This window comes from Populus euphratica, unplaced genomic scaffold (assembly GCF_000495115.2).
Source record: "Populus euphratica unplaced genomic scaffold, PopEup_1.0 scaffold56.1, whole genome shotgun sequence".
Classification (NCBI taxonomy): Eukaryota; Viridiplantae; Streptophyta; class Magnoliopsida; order Malpighiales; family Salicaceae; genus Populus; species Populus euphratica.
In genome coordinates this window covers 740,185-766,908 of record NW_011499930.1, presented here as the reverse complement: position 1 = coordinate 766,908, position 26,724 = coordinate 740,185, and the positions used below count along the sequence as shown (strand labels likewise).

At 27.6% G+C, this 26,724-nt stretch overlaps 1 protein-coding gene across 3 annotated transcripts; it reads left to right on the top strand.

The window, feature by feature from the left end:
- Positions 1-12,159: 12,159 nt before the first annotated feature.
- On the top strand, positions 12,160-16,664 carry LOC105135989 (transcriptional regulator family protein). Of its 3 annotated transcripts, XM_011041118.1 has the most exons (9): positions 12,160-12,243; positions 12,370-12,789; positions 12,896-12,932; positions 13,496-13,734; positions 14,241-14,442; positions 15,164-15,295; positions 15,415-15,506; positions 15,601-15,710; positions 16,360-16,664. In XM_011041118.1, the coding sequence occupies exons 2-9, from the start codon at positions 12,406-12,408 to the stop codon at positions 16,424-16,426; spliced, it is 1,263 nt and encodes a 420-aa protein (XP_011039420.1). In that variant the 5' UTR covers positions 12,160-12,243; positions 12,370-12,405; the 3' UTR covers positions 16,427-16,664. The 3 variants fall into 3 exon arrangements, with proteins under 3 accessions (XP_011039420.1, XP_011039418.1, XP_011039419.1); XM_011041116.1 differs by lacking the exon at positions 12,160-12,243 and having other exon boundaries at positions 12,291-12,789; XM_011041117.1 differs by lacking the exons at positions 12,160-12,243; positions 16,360-16,664 and adding an exon at positions 16,114-16,336 and having other exon boundaries at positions 12,291-12,789.
- Positions 16,665-26,724: the final 10,060 nt, after the last annotated feature.

The window sequence follows — 26,724 nt, the reverse complement described above, 5'->3', positions numbered from 1 at the left end:
AACAGAATTTATTTATCCTAAAATACTAAAAGGTTCTCCACAACTTGTATATTATGGTGAAAAATACTCTAAATTAAAATTGATGAATATCTAAAATAATCTTGAAAATTTTATAGTTAACTTCTAATCATTAAATATTAGTTTATTTATAGGTTTAGTATTTATACTAGAATGTTAACAATTAATTTTCATGAATTAAATTTTTTTAGGATTATTGAAATATTACTTAAATCCTTAAGTAATTTATAAACTTTGAGTAAATTCCCAAAGATATAAAAAAAATTAACAATTGTATTTTTCTAAAAACATACTAAAAAAATTCTTTTTTTTTTTAAATGCAATGTTTATGAGATTGAATTGTATGCAACAAGTAAAAATTATTTAAAAAAAAACATAATTTTTTAGAGTCATGTTTGGCAAAATCATATTTTTATTCAAAACAAAACTGTTATACACAAATTTAAAAGCATATTTGTCAAGAACACCCTTAAGCTAAAATTTCTTTTATCAAAATAGTGGCAAACCAAACAAAATCTTGTTGACCTAAAAACACTGGTTCATTATGAATTGAACCAAAAACCTAGGTTTAATACTAGACTAAACTAGAACAGAGATTTAAACCAAAACTAAAAAAAAAAAACATAAAAATTTCCGACAAAACAAAACAAATATAAAAAAAAACAAAAAAAACACAAAGAATAATGAAAAACATTCAAACTCAAATCCAATAATGTAAATATCAAATCATACCACATTTCAAACAATAAAAGGTAAGGTTTTGTTTGCAATCAAGCATAGATCAAAAATCAAGTATTTATTTTCTTCAATTATTATTAAAACATTATGATTTTTGTTAAAATTAGGTTTTGGTTCAAAATCAAAACCCTAAGATATTAAAATCCATAAAAACATATCATTGATGCATGAAAACACTAGATTATTTACTAATGATGATATACGAACTTGCAAAAACTAAAATCAAATCAATATGAAACTTCAAACTAGTACTAAAGACAATAATCTTTGAATGAATATGAAGAATATGAACTTAGATTGCCCAAAAAACCCTATACACTATCAAACTCAGGAAAATACATTTTATGCTCCCAAATCAAGCTCTCTTGACTCCAAAAAATCATATTTTCATAAACAAATAGGTGTAGATAAAAAACAATAACAAATAACCTCGAATCATAAAAAACATACATAAGATTTTAACTTTCAATACTGTAGCCCTATTATTAGCCAACAAAAGCATCAAAACTCAATTCAAAATTGACTCTTTAAACACTTGAGATCCAAATTAAACTCAAGAATTAGGAATATGCATTAACAACTTTTAAAAAAAATCATTAAACACTTAATATTACATTTAACGGATTCTAAAACTACTATATTTCGTCAAAATTAAACACATAAACATCTTTTAAACATTCAAGCAACATTAACAATAACTTCAAAATATGATTATTCAATCAAACAATATTTTTATTCATCAATCCACATAAATGCCAAAACATAAAATAATACTAAAAAGATTCAAAAAATCATTAAACATTGAAAAAGCATGAATGAGCAAGCTACGTAGACTCTTATCTTAAGTTGTAATATGGTTATACCTTCTCCAAGCTTGTTGGCTATAGGCTTTTAGTTCCCTTCTCTTTTCCTTTTTATTTTTTTTTTCCTTTCACTTTTATTCTTTTCAAAACTTGTTAGACCTTCTATGTATATAGTTTTTTCTAGGTTTTTTTAGTGGATTCTCTAAAATATTGATCAAAGCTTAATCATTTGGTTAAAATAAGAGAGATATAGACAAATGTTAATAGATGAGACCTTTTTCCTCAACAATTTTTAGGGATGATGGTTTTGTCTATGTGGTTTCCGCTTGTTTAGAGACAAAGGCATGCATTTCTCACTTTCTGATTCCCTTCTCTTTTCCTTTTTATTTTTTTTTGCCTTTCACTTTTATTCTTTTCAAAACTTGTTAGACCTTCTATGTATATAGTTTTTTCTAGGTTTTTTTGGTGGATTCTCTAAAATATTGATCAAAGCTTAGTCATTTGGTCAAAATAAGAGAGATATAGACAAATATTAATAGATGAGCCCTTTTTTCCTCAACAGTTTTTAGGGATGATGGTTTTGCCTATGTGGTTTCCTCTTTTTTAGAGACAAAGGCATGCATTTCTCACTTTCTGATCTTGGATGAAAGATTTATAGCCCTTGATAAGAATCCCTTACGAGTTTTTAAGTGTAACCATATGAAAAAGTTAAATGGATTTGCACAAATGGGTATCTTAGTCAAAGCTAACTAAGTTAGCCACTTTCAAGGCTTTGTTGGATAAACTTTAATGTAAACGTTATCAGAGACCACCTGAACTTAGTAAGGAGATGCACACCTTTCATTTTGATCTATCCTTGCTCCATTTGGAGGTTTGTAGTTCCACATTCATTTAATTGAAAATACCAACTTAATTAGCTTAAAATTTGAAAATATAGCGATGACTAATTATAGATAAGATGTTATAGACTTTTATGGAGAAATTGAGATTTAAACGTCATATTTCATGGAAATGGGATTATAAAAGGGATGTTCTTCTTCTATTTTCATAAAACCTCATGTCATTTGAAGGTTTAGAATCCCATAACAAGCTTTTGAAAGGTGAAAACCCGATCATGTAAAACTGTTAAGGAAGGAGATGAACAGTAGGCGAATAATGCATCATCTAGGTTAAACCCCTAGAAATTAGGGTTTTAAATTTAGGATCTAATATATTTCATTTTAGTCTCAATTCTTTCAATTGCTTTTTTTTTTTTTATTTACATGGGGTGTCCGGGCCAGCTTGCTCGCACCACAACTAATCCCCACGGCCCACTGAATATCCTGCAAACCCAGTAGGCATGTAAGGCACTGCGGGGGTGACAGGCGTGCACGCTAGGACTCGAACCCAGGTGCAGTGGAAGGAGACAAGCCCCTTCCACCGCTAGGCCAAGCCCTAGTTTGCTCTTTCAATTGCTTTTTAATTACACTCATGATTGCGTCTCAAACTCTTAATTTCATACAGTAGCACTCATACCAAACTCAATCATCATTCCTAAAGTTTAGCATTATTATCATCTTGGTCTTTGGTGTTTTTTATATATATATTTAGGCTCTTAATTGATTATTAAACTTTTAATTTTTTTAATCTGGTCCCTGATTTAGTCAATTTTAGCCCTTAAAGTCTCTCTCTTTTTACAATTTGGTCCTTAGTTTTGAATTTCTTCAACCAAACCCTTAATTGACTACCAAAATTTATTTTATTTTATTACAATTAAGCCCTTGATTTAACTAATTAAACTTTTGAAAGTCTAATTTTAGTCTTTAAACTTTAATTTCTTCTAATTAACACCTAAATTGACTCCAAAATAATAATTTTTCTTATAATTAAATCCTCAATAAAATTAATTATGCTTTCCAAAATCCTTATTAGGTCTTTATCTGTTAAAATTAGTATTTTTTTACTTCAAATAAAAATATTTTCATAAAATAGTTCTTTTAGTTAACTAAAATTAGGTCGTTAATTTTGTCAATCTTGTACATTCTGTTCCTCCAATTTTTTCACTTGTCATTTTGGTTCCTTACCACGAACTTGATCTATCTCATAGGCTTTCTTCATGTGTATCCTCTTGTATTTTTAGATTTTTATTTTATTTTTTTTATTTTTTATGTGGAAAAAATTGAGTAACAATAAGTAATATATTAGATCTATGTGGATTAACCTGTCAAATTCATGACCCAGATCATGGGACTATGATAACTCCAAATAAAATAAATTAATACAAGTTATAAAACTTAATTCTTAATTAACCCGATGTTAAAGAATGTAATTAAAAATAGAAAAAAATTATATATCTGAGTTAATATGTTAAACTCGTGATTCGAGTCATAAGACTGGGATAAAATCATAAAAAAATAAAAAAAAATAATCTGATTCAACCCGAGTTAACTTGTCAAAACTACGACTTAACTCTTGAAACTAAGATAATCTCATAAAAAAACAAATCAAAATAAATTATAAAGTTTAATTTTTAATAAACTCATTGTTGAATAATAAAATTATAAAAAAAATAATCTATAAACAAGATATAATAATGCAACCTGAGTTTACCTAGAAAACATGTTCAAGTCATTAGCTTAGGATAACCTTATAGAAAACAAATTGAAACAAATCATAAAGTTAAATTCATAATCAACTAGTTATTGAAAGATGAAATTGAAAAAAAATATATTTAAAAAAGATAAAAAAAACTCAAGTCAACCGGATTAACCCGTGACTCGGGGTATAAGACCGAGATAACATCATAGATAGAAAACCAAAATAAATCATGAAGCCTACTTCCTAATCAACCCAATATAGAAAGCTGAAAAAGACAAAAAAAAACTTAAGTCAATCAGATTAACTCATGACATTGATTATGAGACCGGACCAACTATATAGAAAGCAAACATGAAGTTTAATCTCTAATAAACCAACTATTCAAGAAAAAAATTAACGGAAAAAACATAAATTTTAAAAGAAGAGAAATTCAAAAGAAAAAAATACTATTGAAATAAATAGTATTTTGTGAGGTGAGGAGAAATAAAAGCATCACTATTTTTATTCTATTTTATTTTTTGTTAATTTTTGTCTAGGAATTTAAAGAAAAAATAAAGTCTCTAAAGAAAAAAAGAGAGGAAAAAAGAGAGGGGTAAAGAAAAGGCAATGGTGAGAGAGATTTATTGTCATTATTATTATTTCTTTTTGGTTTAAGATGTTGTTCTTGATGAGTTGAACGCTTATTGATTGTCTCTTCTTGGAGGGTTACAATAATCAATCCTTATTAAACCATAGGTCTTCTTGGTCTTATATATACATCTCTTAGCTCCCTTTATTCGATCTTTAATTGTTTTATATTTTTCTTTTGCTTCTTTTGATATTGGATTTTCCTTTTTGTTTTTTGCAAAGGACAAAGCAAAAGGGATGCCCACCAGCCTAGAATAAGCAGATGAAGGAGGGACCAGCTCATGGGCAGATGGTGCATAGTAAAATTGCTTAGTTAACACGTTGGAAATTATCAAGTTTGTCTATGGCACTTTTGAGTCAACTCCCACTTGATAGAAGCCAAAATACCATTGATTTTTCCGATCACAATCATAATATTGAACTGCCGATATTTTCTTGATGAAGTATTCAGTGCGCCTGAGTGGAGTAGTTCGAGTTTTCAATCCCCAGATTGTTTCAATCGCTATGAACGCTTCGGAGGAAAGATGGCAAATTTGAGTTTGGGGTTAGATAAGAAAAGGTGATTTAGAGTTCCTAGAACTAAAATGATTCCATATAACCTCAAGATTAAAAACGATTCTTAATTTATTTTAGGTCAGAATCAAGCATCCGCAGGGATGCTTCCAAGGCTAACGTCACAATGTCGCAAGATAGAGAAGATGAAAACAAAGTAAGAGGGCGAGCGTTTGGTGCAATTTCCTTCCTTTTTAAGGTATATTTATTTATGTGTTTTAAAAATATTTTTAAAAAAAATTAATTTTTTTTATTTTTTTATTAACTTCAAATTAATATATTTTTAATATTTTTAAATTATTTTAATATACTGATATTAAAAATAACTTTTAAAAAATAAAAAAACATCATTAATATGCATTTTAGTACAAAAAACTATTTAAAAAATAATAATAATCACATTTCTAAATAGACTTTTCAAATGCTTTTTGATGCTTGTAGGATTAAAGGATGCAATGTGATCACGAGATACCGCCCTTACGTACTTTAGGAATAATATGTGAGAATTATTGTAATGATAATTTAAATTATTATATTGTAATGATTTTGTGATATTATATTAGAGTTTTAATATTTAAATAATAACGAATTTAAATTTTATTATTTTTATTTATTTAATAAAAATTAAATATAAAATAATATAAGTTTGTATAAATTTAAAATTTAAAATTTTTTTATTTAAGAAAGTATATTAAAAATAATATAAATTATATCATTAAAATATTATTTAATAATTTAAATTATTAAATTAAAATGATTTAAAAAAAAAAAACAAAAAGTGGCCGGTCACTTTTGATAAAGTATCATTAACCCAGAGTCAAAAGAGATAGAAAGATCCATGACGTGGTCGTTCTCAAAGAAAACGATGATAATCCAGTGCTGATAGCTTCTTGCACAGGCACATCGATCAGACCAACACTGAATCTTCCAAAGATATGGGTGGGCTGGAAATGCATATGTTAAGCGACATGTCGTCGTCACCAAAGATACGGAAAGCTAAAGCAAAAGCAACCTCACTCTACCTCTATATTCCCAGATAAGTAAAAGGAGGGGAAAGTGATATATGGTCCATCACCTAATTGTAAAAATAAATAAATAAATAAAAGTACTCAATATCTGTAGCAAGATCGGGTGGTAACTTTCTTACTTTCCAACCGATTTTCAACGGTTGATGGGCCATGTAAAATTTCACCAACAAAAAAAAAACGGTTGGTAAAATTTTACCAATCACCGCCGTTAGTTGCTATATAGTTGTTTGCTTTGCTAAATAGCCATTTTATCATTTTACCCGTGTTTAATTGTAGTTTGAATGTTTTTTTAGTAAAAAAGACAAAATAAATATATTGATTTCTCCAACATTGTTTTTTTTAACAAGAAAATCCAATGCAAATTTTATGCATAAATTTATTTAGATAAATAAAAATTTATTTTTATTAATAAATTTTTTTAACATATTTATTCAACTCCTATAGAATAATTTGTTTCTAACTTAAAAGAATGAGCATGCAAGTATTGTTATTAAAAAAAAATTGATATTTACATAAAGTAAAATAAAGTAAAATATAGCGAGAATCATATAAAAACAAACTCAAAACATATAACGAAAACTAATTCAAAATAAATTATATATTTTAAAAAATTATATATGATACTTTTTTATAAAAACAAATATGAAAATAACAACATATTAATTGATATGGGCTTTATAGTTCAACCTGTTAAATATTGAGTTATGAATTCCATTAAATTTAATAATATTATTATTTGATTTTTTGTTAAATATATGACAACAATTAAAAAAATAAAAAAAATTAAGAAAAAAAAAAAAAAATAGCAGGCCTAGCCTTTAAAAATCCATTTTGTGTGTTTGGGCTTGTTTTTTTTTTTATATATATATTTTTAAGGGATGAATGACCTATTGTTTACTACTTTTTCAAAAAAAAAAAAAGAAAGAAAGTAATAAACACATAATAAACATCATCATTAGAACAGGAAAAAAAATCGTATTTATTATCCAAAAAACAAAAAATAGCTCCAAACACTAAATTAAATTGAGTAAAATTTTTTTTTTTTGAGCTAAATTTATTCTTTTAGGTAATATTAAAACTCAAAACAATCATCATCAAACTCCTTTAATTAAATGAAATTTGTTAACATCATGCTTAATATTTTTCATGGTCTCAAATAGTGTTAATCATGATATTATTTTTTATTTTATTAAAATTTAGTGACTCTCTTTTTTCCTCTTTATCACATGAAATGAAAAAAAAACATTATATGGAAAGAGAACTGAAAAAATATACAGGGATAAAAAATGTAACATTGAGAAAGTAGAAGGACCAATGTTAACTTTTTCACAAACTTTCAAACCACTATCCATTTTTATTTTAGTCCTTATCTTTTGATTTTGTTTTTCCTTAACAACTTGACTTAAATTGATTCTTAATTAAGTTTAGAAAGAGTGAAATTAAAAAAAAATATTGAAACAAAAAAAACCATTATAAATAGTGTGTCTACAATGTTTTGTAAGAGGATTCTCAGTGTAATTTTGTGAAATGAATATTCCATGTATTTTCAGAGTTTTGTTAATATTTAGTAATAGCCTCCAAGAAAATGGCAATATTATCAACCATAGCGGAAACAGCAGGTAATAATTCCAACTTCACACGCGGGTGCATGCACTTTTTTAGCCACGTGTTTGGTTGCAAATTTCTTGGAATATTAGTTTTTTAGGAAAGCTATTTTAATTTCAAGTGGCTATAATTTTTTTCAACTGAAGTTTTTGTTTTATTTTGGTATATCTAAGATAATTAATTAATTGTATTATTACAAATAGTAAACAACATAGAAAAGTAACGATTTTTATCTAGGGGCAAGCAAGATAATGTTAATCCATTTAATATGTGATTGGTATTGTGATCAAAATATAATTTGATAAAAGATTAATTTTTTTAATTAATTTTTTAATATTTTGAATTTTTTTAATGTGCAAATATTAAGAATTAATTTTTTAAAATAAAAAAATATTATTTTGATATATTTTCAAATAAAAATTAAGAAAAAAAACCACTATTATAATGCTTAACATGCATTATACATCTTGCAAACTACATCTTCCAAACAACAATAGATTATTTTTTATTACTTACATTGAGCAAATGAAAAATTAAAATGAGACACATTAATAAATAAATAAAAAGTATTAAACTAAGATGGAGCAAAAACTCAAAGCGATACATAAGAAAGAAAAAGCCGGTAAAGTGGCGAGAACATTCCTAATGATATCATTGGTGGATGTTGGCTGGAGTTAGAACATTGAATGGAAAGAATTAGGACAACAAATGGAACAAGATTTTTTTTTAAAAAAAAAAATCAGCAACTAAAAATAATAAAAAATAATTATAACTAAAAAATATATAAAAAAAGTAAGGATTAAAAAAAAAACTTAAGATTGTAGTATATAATAGCATTATCTATAAAGAAAAAATGCTCCCTCTACACAAAAACAAATTTAAATATAATATGTTTCTTTTCCAAAACACAATAATTTGTTAGATGCAACAAAAAAATTTCAAACCTTTTAATCACCATTTTCACTCACTTGAGTTAATAAAGTATAAGGAAAAAGTGAAGTGAAATTTGAGATGAATATAGAAGAAGGAGTGGCTTTAAATATATGTATGGATGTTATGGGAACATCTTGGTGATTTTATTATGTGAAAAGAATAAAAAGAAAAAAAATTACCATATAAAATTTTTTTAGTGAAGAGCTAGTTATGTGAAAAAAAAGAGAAGAAAACCACCATAAAATGTTGATTGATTTTTATAATAAAAATACATATAATGCATACATGCTTATATTTCTTCTAAACTAAATACATTTATTAGAGATAAACATTTATAGGACAGTAATTTGGGTTGACTAATAATGAAACCAAATCCTCACTTTTATTTTATTATAAGGCAAGATTCAAAAAAATAATTAACTAAGAGTTGAGTTTCAAAATGTTTTCGTTAATTACCAAATTTATATTAACCTACCATAAGTTAATTATTTTACCATGTATATTCATTATAAATAACCACAAATATCTCACCCATCTTAATTGATAGATATTGTCATAATCTATTTCTGAATTGTTTTTTAAATTCATCTTTTTTCTTTTCAAAATAAAAAATAAAATAAAATAAAATAAAGACTGGAATTTTGACAAAAACAAGCTGAAAGAATATCATATATTGAAAAAAATCAAGATGTAATTTTAAATGAAATTGAAAACCTAATTATACCCTTATTTTACCAAAAAACTAGAAAAATAATGCAGATTCACTGTTAAATTACATGATTATTGGATAAATTTATACAAAAATAAAGTCTAGGGGCATAATTAGATTTTTAATAGGACAAATTAATTTAATCATGGGTTAAATTAAAATGTAATTATGTTTAAGAATTAATTTGAGTCCAATAGAAGGATTTAATTAGGTGAAGAACTTAATTATATTTTAAATAGGTAAAATTAATTTTATTAGGAGGCTTAATTAGTGAAAAATTAAGTTTAAGAGCTTAATTTGGGCTTATTTAAAAAGATTGAAATTTTCGAAGATGAATTTGTTTTTTGCAAAGTTTATTGGTTCAAATAAAGGATAAAATCACAAGAAAATCAAAGTTTTGGGGTCAATTAAAAGCTAAATTGAAGAAATTTATGGCTAAGTACCATTTTAAAAAAGATGCCAAACTCTAGGGATAAAATTGAATGAAATCGGGGTGAAATTGAAGAGAATTGAAAGTCTGATACTTAATTGAGGGTCAAATTGCATAAATCCATTTGATGCTTAATTGAAGGTCAAATTGCATAAATCCAATATCAATGACTAGAATAAACAAAAATGTTGAAATCCAGAGCTCACATTGAAATTTGACAGGGGTAAAATTACATAAAATTAAAAATTCAGGGTTAATTAGGGATACAATTGAAATAAATTAAACGATGGAGGAGCAAATTGAAATTGAATTAAAATCCTAAATTAAACCCTAAATCCCTAAAATGACGTTGTTTTAATATTATATATATAAAAGAACACCAAATGACGTGTTATTTAGTAAATGTTCATCTCTTTCTTTATTTTGCTAGAAAATACTACTTGAATGGTTTCCTTTCCAAAACATTTAATACTTTATCTCTCCATCAAACTCAATCACAAGCCTTAATTTATGATTGTGAGAATTATGTAAAAAACGATTTGATTACGTATAGTCTTGGTATCTCGATACATGTTATTATTGTGCCAAACTCAATCACAAGTCTTAATTTAAATTTCTTAGAAATGATTGATTTGATTGTGAATATCTAGATCTATATATCACGAAGATTGCATCATCATCATTATTGATTTATGATGGTGAGAATTATGTACTTTTCATCCTAACACATATGTCATTCACACACACTCAATAAAGGTATCAATTCTCAAATATGTTTTAAAAAACTAGATGTAATACATTAATTTAATCATAAATATAAGCCCATTAAAATAATTAAATGTTAATTATATTATTCTTTATCATTTAAATTTCATAAAGAACCATCAAAATATTAAACAACTAAGTTCATAAAATTTATTAACTAAGTTATTCATAAAATTTATTAACTAGGTTATCATTAATTATAATTTTAAATCTCGATTCTAATATGTGTTCGAGAATATGGTTTAGGTTGCCTTAAATTTGGTATGAACTGATTCAAGTAATAAAATTTAGTTATGTTAATGTATTATACACTTGTTGGGAGATCTACAAAATAAAACTACCACTTTGAGCAGTTATAGAAAGTTTTTTAGATATATTTTAATATTATATTTTATAACAATATAATACATCTCCATCATATAAAAAAAACACTCAATAAGACATGAAATACACATATATCTTTTTTACATAAAAAACAACATTTTTATCTTCTTGAATTTTGTACCTATTTATCACTAGAGAAAACACTCAAATATTAACTTAAGCATCATAGTATTCTTTGTTTCACTAGAGATTTGTTTTATAGATACAACAGACCTAAAACTCATTAATCAGGAAAAATTCATTATTTTTGTGAAGTTTTTAAATGACTTCATCAATTCTATTACAATAAAAAGAGATATGATTATAACTTTTTTTAACTTGTTGTTGTCTTAGGTCAAATTATCTCCATGTTATTAGGTCAAATTATCTCCATGTTATTATCGGTGATAAATATCAAAAGGTTGAAAGAAATTGACCGATATGATATTATTAGCTTCCTTTTCCTATCATAATTAAGAAGAGAAATGTAAAAATAAAAAAATTAAGGTATTTTTATTTTTAAACATATCATTATATATTTTTTAAGATGCAAACAACATTAACTCTTTCATATAATTACTATTATACGAGGATTCTAGTGATTATTTTCCTATTAAATTTTAGATGGCTCCATTACTCTAAAAAAAGAAAAATCATTTATTTTTTTTTGGAATGGATATCCATCAAATCAAATTCATAAAATATTGATAGTGTTTCTATCTTTCAACGCCTTCTTCTCCCCTCCTTGGCCTAAAATCGAATCAAGCATATTGATGTGTATTGGAGTAGAAAAATACATAACAAAATGGTTGGAAAAACACTCTGGCTTGGTATCAGATACACCAGGTCCAATTAAAAGAATATCCGGAAGATCCAATCGTCAGATGGGTCTCAAAGAAATTAACATTTAATCGATTGGGCTTTAGCTACACTTGAGACCCAAAATCTAACCTCCAATGTTCAAAATCCCAAGCCCTCCGGCCCGGTTAATCAAATGCTCTGTTACTCCCTCAGTCCCTCATTAATCACGGTCATCGTCTCAGATTTTTTTTTGAAAAAGAGAAAAATCTCCTAACATCATCTTCCTCTTTCAACCAATTTGCGCCGGCCCGGTTAATCAAATGCTCTGTTTCTCCCTGAGTCCCTCATTAATCACGATCATCGTCTCAGATTTTTTTTAAAAAAGAGAAAAATCTCAAAACATCATCTTCCTCTTTCAACCAATTTGAAGAAAACCCTAACCCTAAAAGCCCAATCATGGCGTCAAGAAAGAAACATTTAGAAGGAATTGCATTACTCTCAATGTACAACGACGACGAAGAAGACGATGATGAAGAAATGGAAGATCTCGAACACCAACCAAACCAATCTAACGACATGGAGCAAGATACTCTGCACGACGATAACGCCGTGCTTACTGAAGAATTCCAGAATACAGAAGAAGCAGAAGCAGCTACCGCTAGTCGGAATTCAACTCCCGAAGGAAGTCTTTTAAGGCCTTTGACGCCGCTGCAGCAGCAGCTGCAACAAGGAGGGACTATTAATTTGGAGACGAAGAGTAGTAGTAGTAGGAGTAGGAGAGGGAGACTTGCTATTGTTGATTATGGTCACGATGAAGTTGCCATGTCCCCTGAACCTGAGGTAATTCCTTTGGCTTTTAAGATTGTCTGTCCTTGTACTTTTTTTCTGCTACTTTTCTTGCTATCCTGTTTCTGATTTGGGATTGATTGGGTTCTTGCTTTTGCAGGAAGGGGAGTTCGAAGAGGAGCTTCAAAGTGCCAATGGTATGCATTGCTCGTATTTTGGCTATTTATGGATCAATCTTTAACCGTTTTATTCTTAATAAGCCATTATAGTTTATTCCCCTCTTGATTGCGTGCAGTTATGCAGTTTGTTTTAAGTGCGATTTTGCTTGTTGCAAATGTGATTTTGTATTATCCGTGTTCAACAATTATGATGCTAAATTGGGATTGAGATCAATGTTGTTGAAATATGGTTGTGATTGTTCTAAAGGAGGAAGTTAGGCCTGTTATTATTGTATAAAGACTTGATAGGACAATTAATGTCGTATGTTATGTCTTTAAGTTAGTGATTTTCCTCTTCTGTTGCATATGATTTGATGGCATTTTACTTTGGAAACAAGTGTTGTTGAGTGTTCCCAGAAATTGATGTAAAGAGGAATGAATGCATCTACAGGCAATATAAAGCTCCTGCTCATAGTGCATTTTTTTGGACTACTGTTTTGTAATTTGCGTGCAATTACAATGAAATAAGGCAAATTCAAAGTTCTTATTGTTTCATAGTAAAAATGCTCAAGGTAATTATTGGTTAAATATCCATGTAATAGGTGCTATCCAAGAAAAATCTTCTCCAGTAACTGCTCAGATTTTATCTCCTAGTGTTCGAGCAACTCCGCAGTCATCTGAACATCTAGAACCATCACAACCTGGTGAAATAAATGATACCACTAGGGAATCAGAAGCTGTCAATGCTGAAGTTGCTAATGAGGTTCCTGCAGAGGGTGTTGATCTGTTGGATAAATTTCTTCCTCCACCACCTAAAGAGAAGTGCCCAGAGGACCTGCAAGTGAGTTTCTTTTATATCTGTTGTCAATAAGTGCTTTATAAATTTGCTATGTCTGGTGCTTCTGTCAACTTTTTTTACAAAGTACCCCTGATATAAAATACACTACTTTCTGTGTTTCAAGAGATCTTTTTTTTTTTTGAGCAAGTAAGAGTTGGGGACATCCTGATTAGGGTTCTATTATTACTTGTTGCTCCTGCCTATCTTGTTTGTTTTAAGTAATTTGGATCTCATTTTACCGTTTGGCTAGTATGTGTAATCTTGGATGATCCTTATTTGATCTCTTTGTTGGTTTGCCACTGTGAATTATGTTAAAAAATGCGTTGGTTGATCCTTCCTATGTTGTTTGAATTATGGTTAAGAATGCATAATACCTTTTGGAACATAAAATGAACTGTTTGTTTCTTATATTCAGATGATGTAGCTTTAAATGATTGATTTATGATCACAGTACAGCACATTTTACATGCTCTGACATATTTTCCCCTCTTCATGCTTGTTATTTGCAGAAAAAAATTGATAAATTTCTTGCCTTGAAAAAAATTGGGAGAAGCTTCAATGCAGAAGTCCGCAATAGGAAGGATTATAGGAACCCGGACTTCTTACTGCATGCTGTGAGGTATCAAGATATTGATCAGATAGGGTCTTGCTTCAGGAAAGATGTATTTGACCCTCATGGATATGACCAAAGCGACTACTATCTTGAGATAGGTTATTACAAGTTCTTTCCACTGTTGCATTGCTGTCTTTGACTTGTTTTTTCTAATATGGGTTTGGTGTTCCTTTAACTGTGCTTGTAGTTTGGCTAATTATGTAAATTGTATGTTTTAACTGAAGAAAACCACTGAAGCTTATGTTCTAAAACTGCAAATCTGCAATATTTTGATATGAGGGCTGTCATTTCTTGGTAATGGGAATGAACTAGTGGCTTCTTCTTTCTCTTGCTTCAAAAATAGAAAATCATGTATACCGAGTGACACGACCTCTAATTCTTTCTTGCTTTTCATCACATCCTACGTAAATTTTTTCATGTACATTAGATCGCATTTTAATAGGTTCCATGCTTGCAATAACATTTTCATACATCAACCACAAGTCATATCATGAAACATAACTTTTCATGGAATTTAAATATTTTTTTCTTGCTTACATTCATTGGATGTTTAAGCTTGATTGTTTCCCTAATAAATAAATGGACTTGCATTTCTGGCTTGGTAGAACAATTAATCTGTAAGGGCCGACAATTACTCTGTAGGGGCCTGTGGGTATGTCTTTATTTGTAATTGAAAAGCTTTCTTTGCTGAATCAATTTTTCTAGTGGCCGGTTGTTTTTCAAAGCTATCTTTTGAAGCCCTAATGTTTTTGCAATTAAGGTTGTCTTTTTGTTGAACAGAATTTCCTGGCAATGACCTTTAGTAGTTTTGTAAAGCAGAGGCTGATATGAGGCGTGAAAGGGAGAGGAAGGAACAAGAGCTAAAGAGAAGTCCAAAGGTTGAATTTGTTTCAGGGGGGACTCAGCCTGGAGTGGTTGTACCTCCAACAAAGTTCAGTTTGCCTATTCCAGGTTTAAAAAAGATTTTGACTGTAGACATTGATTTTATGAGATATTTTTTCTTTGTGGCATCTCACTGTTGTATTTCATAGTGGTCTCCTTAACTTGAGATTATCTTTCTGGTGTTTCAGTTGCCACTGCTAGTGGGACGCATTCATCTGCAAATGCAGCCGATGCAGCTCCCCGCGAGGGTAGACAGAACAAGAAGTCAAAATGGGATAAGGTTAATCTCTGCATGCATCTCATATATGTAAACTTATGGTTGTGCTGATGTTGAGGAACTGGCATTTTAGTTGGACTACTCTATTTGCTTTCAGGTGGATGGTGATGGAAGGAATCCTTTACCAGCTGGTGGACATGATTCTTTAGCTGCAGCAGCAGCTCTGTTATCTGCAGCTAATGTTGGTTCTGGATACACGGGTTTTGTGTAAGTTCCATTAGATCCTTTAAACAATTTATTCCTGTTCATATTTCTTTCAGCACCTTTCCCCTCACCTCTATCTCCTTGAGTTTCTGTTTAAGTGCTTTGATTTGATCACAGTATTGAGGTGATTAGGATTGCTTTGATTATTGTACATAGATAGTAATTGGATTAGAAGAACAACCAGCCCTTGCAGGGGAGTGAGTTTTCTGGTGTTTTTAGTATTAAGAATTAAAGTCTGGAATGAACTGTAGATTTATGGTGAGAAATTTATAATGTTCTATTTGGTTACTTTGAGCAAGATTTATCATTTAAAGCTTTCAGGAAAACAAAAAATTAAGAAAAAATTAATTCCTTAAACCTCTTAAGAATATGGGTATTCTTAGATAGCTATTGGCGATCATGACAGGATTCCATATGCTACTAAACAGCCACTGAATACTCCAGCTGTGTGATTTGGGGAGCAGAATGCTGTTTGTCCATTCAATATCCTCACTAGGGTCCCACTGATTTCTCGTTGCATACATTAATAAAAAATGGAGTACGGCTATAATGTGCAAATTCACGGGCTGACTAGAACTTTCTTAGATGTGTCCAACTTCAAAGTTAAAGATATTGATGATGCATGGTGATCCATTTTCATCCTGGATGGCAGGCAGCAGAAACGGCGAGAGGCAGAAGAAAAAAGATCTGGAGAAAGGAAGTTGGAAAGAAGATCTTGAGCACTCCTGCAGAGAATTCACTACCATACCATTCTTGGGATGGACAAAATTGCTCGAGGCAACATGGCTTTGTTCTTGTTCACATGCTAATTTTTATAAAAGAAAACTGTGTTTAGTTAAAGATAATTTTTGTAATTTTCAGCTTGAAGTTGAAATGTAATATAGCTTATAGCACGAGTTCGAGTTTCTTTTGCTTGCTGCGCCCGTGAATGTGATCAGCAGCTGAAATTTCAGTTTTGACTGCCTTTTGCAATGAGCAATAGGAGGAATATATTACCTCCCATGGCAAGAATAGTTCTTCCTATATTTGGCTGATTTCTTTCGCAATCCATATCAACTGTCTACAGGTGTGGTCTCGACTGTGATGTAATTGGGGCGCAGCTGTGCTGTGTAGAAAGGGGAGGTTTTTGCTCTCCAGCTCTCCTCCTCTTTAGTCTAAATTAAAGCCAAAATGGCAGAAAGCTAACACTCAACAAGAAAACTGGTCATTAATAAGTCATTCTTTTGGAAGGAGCGGGAACACGCCCTCATGATGAAACCCTTTGTTTCAAGTAAGAATCATCCTTTACATTTACACTCCAAAGTTCAAGCCGAAATGAATCCCTTGTTGAAATGGCCCAAAAGTAGGCATGGCTTGACCGCTTTGCATGCTTCTCTTTCGCATGCCATTTTCAGTCATAATCCTTAGGAGCAGTCTCTTCTTCCTCGTTTCATTTTTCTTTGCCCATTATCATAGCCAGTGGAGGACATTTTATTGCATTCACGAAATAATCAACGATCCATCTTAAAAAAATACGAATACAAAGAGGAGAGAACATAAACCCATGATCCTCAACCTTGAAAAAACATGCAGACATAAAGAGAGGAGAATATAAAACCCATGATTTATAAATAATGTTAAGAATATCTTTATTTATGTTTTTTTTCTTTAAAATGTGTATAGAAAATAATTAATAGCATATCACTAATTATTCCATAAGCAATATAAAATTTCTTAAAAAACCCCGCCGCCACTCGACCAAATTATTCTTGCCTCCATTCGTTTCTCGGATTCATGAAAGCTTTTATTTCATTATAGCATGATTACATAAATCTAGTTCCATTGTAAAACGATGTTTGGTTACTTTGATTCTAGTCATTGCTTAGTTAGTATGAGATTCACAGTCAACATTACTTGGCTAAAGGAACACCTTGAAACCTTTTAGCTCCATCATATTATTTCTCCCGTTAAGTTATGAGTTGGATAATTTTTTTAATTTTTTAAAAAATTATATAGGTGTTATTAATGTATTTTTTAGTAAAAAAAAATTAATTATTTAAAAATTAACCTAATATGATCTGGTTGATTTGATAAATTTAAAGATAATTCGAATGATTTATAAAAATATAGTTTGACTTTAAAAAATTAGGATAAGATTTTTTAAAAAATATTGAAATAACAACATATTACATCAATTCAAATCAACTCAAGTTAACCTATTAAATTCATTACTCAAGTCATGAGACCTTGGTAATTCTATATAAAAAATAAAAATAAAATAACAAACCCAATTATTAATCAATGCAATATTGAATGATGAAATTAAAAATAAATTCAATTAAAAAATAAGTTGAGTCAACTTGGGTTAACTTTTCAAACCTAAACTATAAGGTTGAGATAACCCCATAAAAAAATTAAAACAAATTATGAAGCTTGACTTTCAACTAATCCAATATTGAAGGGTGAATTAAAAAAAAAAGAACATAAAAACCACCTAATTCAACCCAAAACAATTGATCAAACCTATAACCCGAGTCATGAGATCATAATAACCTTATAGAATGCAAACCAAAACAAATTATGAAATCTAATTCTTAATTAACCTAATGTTGATGGATGAAATAAAAAAACTAAGAAAATGAAAAAAAAAACCGAGTCAATTATCTTAACTACGAGATTTGGGTTGTAAGACCCTAATAATCTTATATAAAAAAAAAATTATAAAGTTCAATTCTCAATCAATTCAATTTTGAAAGATTAAATTGAAAAAAAAAATAACCCAAGTAACTAGAGTTAACCTATCAAACTTGAGTCAGAAGATTGAGATAACTTTATAGAAGTTGAACTGAAAAAATTATAAAATTCGATTCTAATCAATTCAATATTAAATGATGAAATTGAAAAATAAATAAATAAAAATAGATAAAAAAATAACCTGAGTCAATACAACTAACTTGTAAAACTCATAACTAGGTTATAAAACTAGAATAACTTCATAAAAATAAATTATAAAGCTCTATACCTACTATATTTAATATTAAAAAATAAAATTAAAAAAAACACTAGAAAACTATGAAGACGAAGATGAAAAAAATTCTTGGCTTTTAACTGTTCATTTAATTCCTACATTGAAAAGCAAAGCTCTTTTTAGAATGTGTCAATACCATAATTCCTTTCAAGTCAAACATGCGTGCGTGGAAGTGAAACACATCTCGTTTACATGGGATCTTGATCCTTTTTTGCGAGAAGAATTCTAAGCATCCTGGCCTTCATTAAAATTTACAGTGAATCTGAATCCGAGGAACAGCTTTTATGTTTCTGAACATCGATTTTGTCACCAGATGCTCGGTGGTCCCGGGAAATTCTTTAGCCGACTCCTAGAATGTTGTTTTGCTTTTATAGCATGAAAACATCTCAGTATGACCGTCTGTTGAACATGTATTAGAAGCTAGAAATATAACAGTGTCACACTCCACCAAATCATGGAGAGATTCAAAGAACATGCATTGACTGTCCAGAAAGAATATTCTACATTACCTTTCAGGTCTTGAACGTGATTTTATTCTCACCGTAGTTTCAAAAATCGGTAGCATTCATGTTAATGTCGGTATCGGAAATACATTAGATAATGCCTTTGATTTCTCTTTTTTTTTTAACGTCTCCATGTCGCCGCTCCGGAGAGACGTGGAGGCATAAAAAAAGAGCTTTTATCAACTTGTTCCAACCTAAGATAATTAACTTATGAGCTTGATTTTATTTCACTGTCAAAAAATTAAAAAAAAACTTTTATCGACAAGTTTATCTCATACATAGTTTGTTTCTTTGGTACGAAGCAATGTTAAATCAAAATAATTAACAAATATTACGTCTCTTGAGCAATGAATAAAAACTTAGTAGTGAAAATGATGGTGCTAACAGTAATTCAAGTGACAAAACTAACAGTAGTAGCCAGAATGAAACCAACAAGGACAAGAAAAATATATAGAAGATAGTCATTCACACGTATAAATTTAAATGCAAAAGATTTAAGATTTTAATTGACAAGTTGATAAATTTTTAAGAATGTTAAATATTTAATAATATTTATCACTGCAAAGATATTGTAAGAGAATATGAAATGAAACATGATTATCATCTTAAAATAATTATTAATTAAAAGGAGAAGGTGGGCGCGAATTGTATGAGCAGTAGGTGTGCATGTGTATGTCTCTTTGGTATCCGATAGCAAAATATTTATGATTAAGTCATTAAAAGATGAATATAGTTATCTCAGGATATCTAACATCAGGATAGCTAACTCAACAAGGAGAACAAAAAAAAATTGTTATACATAATCAATGTTAACTCAAACATATTAAATGAAGCTTTTGACACTATTTTAAATAATAATTTTAGGATAAAACCACGCCCAATAGTCATGAAGAGCTAAAAAAACAGAAAAAAAAAACTAGGAAATCTACAAAAGATGTTATAAAAAGTCTTATAATAGACTCTTTAGATATGCGTAACTTTTAAAAGAATTGAATCTAAATTTAAAAGTAACTCAGAACCTTAACCTGACTTATTATCTAATCTGAGTTTAAAATTAAATTATATAAGAATTGACTTGATATGATCTAATCAACTTGGTTAGTTAAAAAATAACTGAAATAATTGTTAAAGAAAATTTGAGAATGAAATTGAAAAAAAATAAAAGAAAATAAAAGGAAAAATGAAAATAAAAAAGAAAAGAAAATGAGGGCATCTGCATCATGATTTTTTTATGTATAAAAAAACATGCAGGTTATTTTGATTTACATAAAAAATTTAAAATGTAAATTGAAATAACTATGCAAGAATCTAATCAAATACATCAATAATCATTTATGTAAAAGAGATATTGAAAAACTAAGAGATGAATGCAGAATATTTGATCACGCTAAATGAGACATTTACTTGTTTATTTCTAATAAATGTTTTTTATTAAAATTAATAAAAAATAATATAGATAGAAACACATATGAAATTTATTGACTAAAATTAGAATAAATATTTTTTTATAAAATAAATCTCATATGTATAAAATTAAAAGATTCTTTAAAATTTAAATACAAACAAAATAATTTAAATAAGGTCCTTAAAAAACCTGCAAAACTTGTGATGCAAGCTATAAAACTGAGATAAACTGATTGAGAAAAAAATTGAAGATAACCAAAAAATTAATTTTTTTTTTTTTAAATATAATGTCAAATCATAAAATCATAAACAAAATAATAAAAAAAAATCTTGAACTGCATTAACTTTTGAAACTTATTATTCATATCATTAGATCATAAGCACCATAAATAAAAAAAACCACAAAACTTAATCTCTAACAAATCAACCATCGGGTGAAGAATTGGAGTGTTAATTGAAAAGAAAAAAAACTCTAACAAAAAAAATAAATTCAAAGAATGAGGGATAAATTAAAAAATAAAATAAAATAACATAAACTTTAATTAAATAATAAAATTAAAAACTAATAAAAGTTTAACAAAAAAGCCAAGAACAAAATTAAAAAATCAAAAGAATAGGGACTGAATTTAAAAAGTAATATATGACAAATTATAATTTAAGAACTAAATTGAAAACATACAAAACTTTTATAAAAGGATCAAAGATAAAAATAAAAAAATATAAGGATTGAATTGTGAAATCAAAAAAACAAAATGACAATTATACCCTTTCTCTTGTAAATAAGAGATCTCTAGGAAATACCAAATTACCTCCACCCTTAAAAGCTTCTATTTTTCTATAATAATAATTTGAATATAACAATTTATATTAAACTATATCTAGAATTATAGTGAAAAACTAACATCCTATGCATTTACGGCTAATAAAAACTGTAAAGCAGTGCGTGTTTGAGAATATAATTATAATTATTTTTTAAAATATTTTTTATTTAAAAATATATTAAAATAATATTTTTTATTTTTAAAAGATTATTTTTAATAGTAGTATATTAAAATAATTTAAAATCATAAAAAAATTAATTTAGAGTAAAGAAAAAAATAAAAAATTAAATTTTTATAAAAATACTTTTAAAATATAAAAATATACATGAGAAAACTAGATAGTAGAATTTTTTAAGACTAATGATGGGAAGTGGCAAAGACAAAACAAAAAGAACAAATTGCAGCTAGAGATGCGACCATGGAGATTAAAAAGAAAAGAAAGGTACAAAAAATTTGGAAACTAGTAGCAGTGTTGGTGATGGTGGAGGGCCTTCCTAGAAAAAGGCTGAAAGGGAATTTATTTACATTACTCTCTATATTATTCCATAGCTAGAGATGTGGAAGTAAAATATGGAAGAAGAGCAGTGAAAAACGTGAAAATTTACCTGTAAACAGAAAGAAAGAAGGGAAGAAGGAGCTCACATTTCTATGATCATAATAATAATAATAATTATTATTATTTTGTCTTTGCATAGAAATAGAGACGTTACAGATTCGCACCAGACTCTGTTTATTATATAAATCACTAGTTTAACTGCTTCAGGTACAAGAGCTCCCAGCAAAATAATAATAATAATAATACTAAGAATTTTTTCTCATATCTTATCTCCTGAGTAAAATTGGAAAGAGATTGAATTACAATGCAGTCTCTATAGTATTACAAAACTAATTAATTAATCCACATGCTCTTAAGAACTATTTATTTAATCCCTTTATTTTTAAATATGTTAATGACTCAGTATTCTTATCGTTTTTTTAATTTCTAATTTATTTTGTTATCTCCCATCTTAAGAAATAAAAAATGGAAAGAATTATTATAACTTGGTACATATAGTCCTCGGGATTTTAGAAACCACATTTCTTTACTTAAAATGAAAAATGAAATTTATAAACAATAACTGTATTTTTCTTAGGATTTCTTTACTTAAAAATAATAAATGAAGAAGGTAGAATCGTGAATTCAATGTTCACCAAGACATAGGATATGAATAATAAATTTACCATTTTACCCTTATGAAAGATGCATGTAGGCTAATGATTAAGAGAAGGATTATGTTTACAATTGAATGATTTTGGCATTTTAAAATTGGTAAGGGATAAGACATAAATTTTCTTTTTTATAAAAAGGTTTTTATGTCTTTTTATTTATTATATACAATTAAATTATTATATCATTTTTGGAGATAGAAAAAAATTTAATTGATAATGGGTTCCTCTTATCTTTTCATGTTTACAAGTACAATTAAAAGACTAACTTACCTTTTGAGTTTATTTTCTTAAGCCTAACATCAAGTAGTATTTTAGATATTTTATAATTGATCTTTTTATTATTTTTGGGATGAGACAGGAGCATTTTGATCTTTTAAAAATTAAAAAAAAAATTAAAACAAATGATGACGTGTGTTGAGAACATGTTAACCACTCCACTATTTTCAGACAACATAACATGTGCAATTGATTCTAGCAATAAAAAAGTTATTCCAGGATTGATTCAACTTTATCTTGCCATTTCTTTCATAAATGTATGGCGGGTGCACCAATAAAAACTCTAGCTCGTTAGTGGTAGATGTTTTTTTTCTTTTTTTTTTCCTCTATTTTCCTCAATCTTTGCATCCTACAACCTGAGCTTTCAACTCAACTCCTAAACTTCTATTTCTTTTTTATTTTTTTAGTTATGATATTTTTTTGAAATATTTCATTGAATTAGATTTTTGTTTTGATTTCATCATCATTCATTGCTTCTTCTTTTTTCTTATCATTTTATTTATTTATTTATGTTACCTGAAGTCTTTTTATTTGTTAAATTTATGTTTTAAATAAATTGTATTCTTGACTTAAATAGAATTAATTTATTGAATATAAACAAATACTCATTTTGTTTTGTTTTGTTCTATTTGCTTTTCCAAAATGTTATTCTAGTGATCCATGTGATTTATTCTTATGTCATCATCCAAAACATTGTAATCGGGTTTGAATCATCTCAATAAACTCTTTTTATAATGGGCGATGTTCATAATAGAACGACAATACGTTTCCATCAATCATTTTCTTCTCTTTTCCTTATTGATAGAATATTAGTGGCTCATTCATTTTAGTTAATTATTGCTAAATATTTTTTTTACCGTTCATGTGCTATTATTAAATATTGTTTAAATAAGATTATTAAATTACTCATAATTTATCATGATTAACAAACAACTTAATAACATAATTAATAATCACAAACATATTATAAATGGACATAATAATTAAAAAATGTTTATAAAAATATAAAAAGCAAATTGATATAGTATAAAGATATTTTCTAACGAGTCATTTCATATCTTATAAACTTCTCATTTACTTCACACATGACTATTTTTTTTTCTTATAAGTAGATCTTATTAATTAAGTTAAAAGATTTAATAAGCCATCAAAAAAAATATATGACCCATAATTATAAAATAGTTTGGCCCAATGAGTCAATGCAGAGGTTAGGATCTAGGACTTGGCCTTCTAGCCTTAAACAAGGTCTTAAAATAAAATCAACTAGGAGTTGATTTAGTTGACCTAATGAGTCAACATGTAACTCGGTTAAAACTTGATCTAATTTAAAATAAGTTTTTCTTCAAACAATGTTATTTAAATTTTTTTAAAATAAAAAAGTAAAACAACACTATTTTTTATTAATATAGATTAACCCATTAAATTTACAATCTGAACCTTAAGCTAAATTATGGACTAAAGTAGATTGAATAACTTTTTTATGACCAAAGTTCAATTTAAATAAAGCATAATAAGTTAAACTCTATTTAAAATCAAAATAACTCAATTCATAAAATAAAAAATTGAAACAACTCAAGTAATAGAAAGTTATTATGAAATTTGAACCATATAAAAGACGACATCAAACATAAATAAAGAAATTACCATATACTTCTAGAAAATTGAAAGGACATGTGGAGTCTCACCAATTTAAATTACTATTTTTTTGCTTATAACCTTTTAAAAATTAAAATTGAACTTAGCTTTTTGTGATTTTTTCTATTATATACAAATTATACAATTTGGTGTAATATTGATATTTTAGTCCCTAGATTTGAGAGAAGAAGGAAAAAGTTGCTAAATAATAACTAAGGATAGAGAAAGTTATTATTTATCATATTCTAATGATTGAAAAACATTGTTGTTGGTATTAGTGAGTTTTGTTTTACAAGATGTTTTTGCACCTCATCTTGCCGGGAAAGATATATTGGCCTTTAAGATTTGTTTTATTTTAATTAAGATAAAGTTTGTATTTTTTTTTTACCAATTAAACATTGTTTTGATGTTATATATTGGTTCATTGATGTTTATGAGATGTTTTTTCGAGTGTTTTTGTGTCTGAAAAAGAAAAGGGATTTTTATTGATTCTTAGCCACCAAAAATGGTTAGAGGTGAAATTAGTAGGTAACCTATTCTTTTTAAATAAAAAAATATTAGACCTAGTCATAAGGCTCCATGCATACACACCATGTATATTTTTATACATCAGGGTTGATGGGCCTGCCATTGCATGCCTAGTTCTTTTTTTTGTCTTCATTTTTCTATTTTAAGTTTATTTGATATATATATATATATATATATATTAATTCAAAATATATCTCAAGTATTATTTCTTAAAATACCATTAAGATTTTGGTTTTTTTTGGATAAAATTTAATTGTTTTTTTCATAAAAACTAACTTTATTACAATATAATTAAATAAAATATAGTTTATTTAATTAAAATTCTTTTATATGTTAAAATATAACCTGTGGCATATAACTTGCAACCTATCTAGCATATATTTGTTAAATAATAAGGGATGCAAGGAAGAAAACATACCTTAACTTTTATTTTTTATGTTTGATATTGTGTTGTAAGGTATTTTTAAAAATTATTTTTTTATTTGAAAATATATTAAAGTAATTTTTTTTTAGATTGTGTTTTTCACATTAGCACATCATCAAACAACATTAACTAAAGAATCAATTTAATGTATTTTCCAATGAAATGTGCTTTTAAAAAGCTTTCAAAACAAATGTTATCACACTCTCAAACACTTATGAATCAATTTACAAAACTCTAAATTAGATAGGAAAATTATTATACACACATACAAATTAAAAGAAATCCATTACTACTGTGAAATTATTATTTTTCCATTTAAAGAAAAAAATATGAAGCCATGATTGATTTTAAAGATGATTCACTCTTTTCTAATGGCTCATGGCTCATTGGTCATTAGAAGATTGTCATGTGATATATGTATCTTTTTTATTTTTTTAAATAGTAAAACGATTATTTTACTTTTAAGTAAAAATATAAAAATTGTTGACCAAGGGCATTTATGTTTTTTACTTTTAGAATATAGTACAAAGGACATTTTTTAGGGGCATTTTGTCCTTTTACATAGGCTTTTTTTCTATTAATTCTAGATTCATGGAGGTCATTTTAGTCCTTTTACATTGAATAATTGATTTTAATATTTTAAAAGTTGCTGACGAGTGCTCTCCATATATCAACATATATGTTGCATCCTAGTGCCTAAACCTACTCTTTTGTCAAGTTGTTAGAAGCAACGCCACATCTTTTTTTTTCTAATGCAACATGTGATAATAGTGGATATACAATTTCTCGCTAGTGGTTGTCTTTTCTTTCTTATCTCTAAAAAAATACATGTTGTTTCTCTTTGTTTTTGGTATTTAAGTTTCAATCCTTATTTTTTTATTATTAATTTTTATTCTAGATCTTTTTATAAAAGTTTTGTTTATTTTTAATTTATTCCTTCAATTACCATTTGATATATATATATATATATATATATATATATTTCAATTTGATCCTTATTGTTTTGATTTCTAATTTTTTTCTTGCTTATTTTGTTGAAATTTTATTGGTTTTTAATTTTATCATTCAATCAAAGTTTATAGTGTATTTTTTTAATTTGATCCTCGTTCTTTTATTATTTTTTTTGTTAAATTTGTTTTTCAATTTAACTATCCAATCAAAAACTTTTTGTTGCCTTCAAAATTATTTTTTATTTTGATTTTTGTTCTTG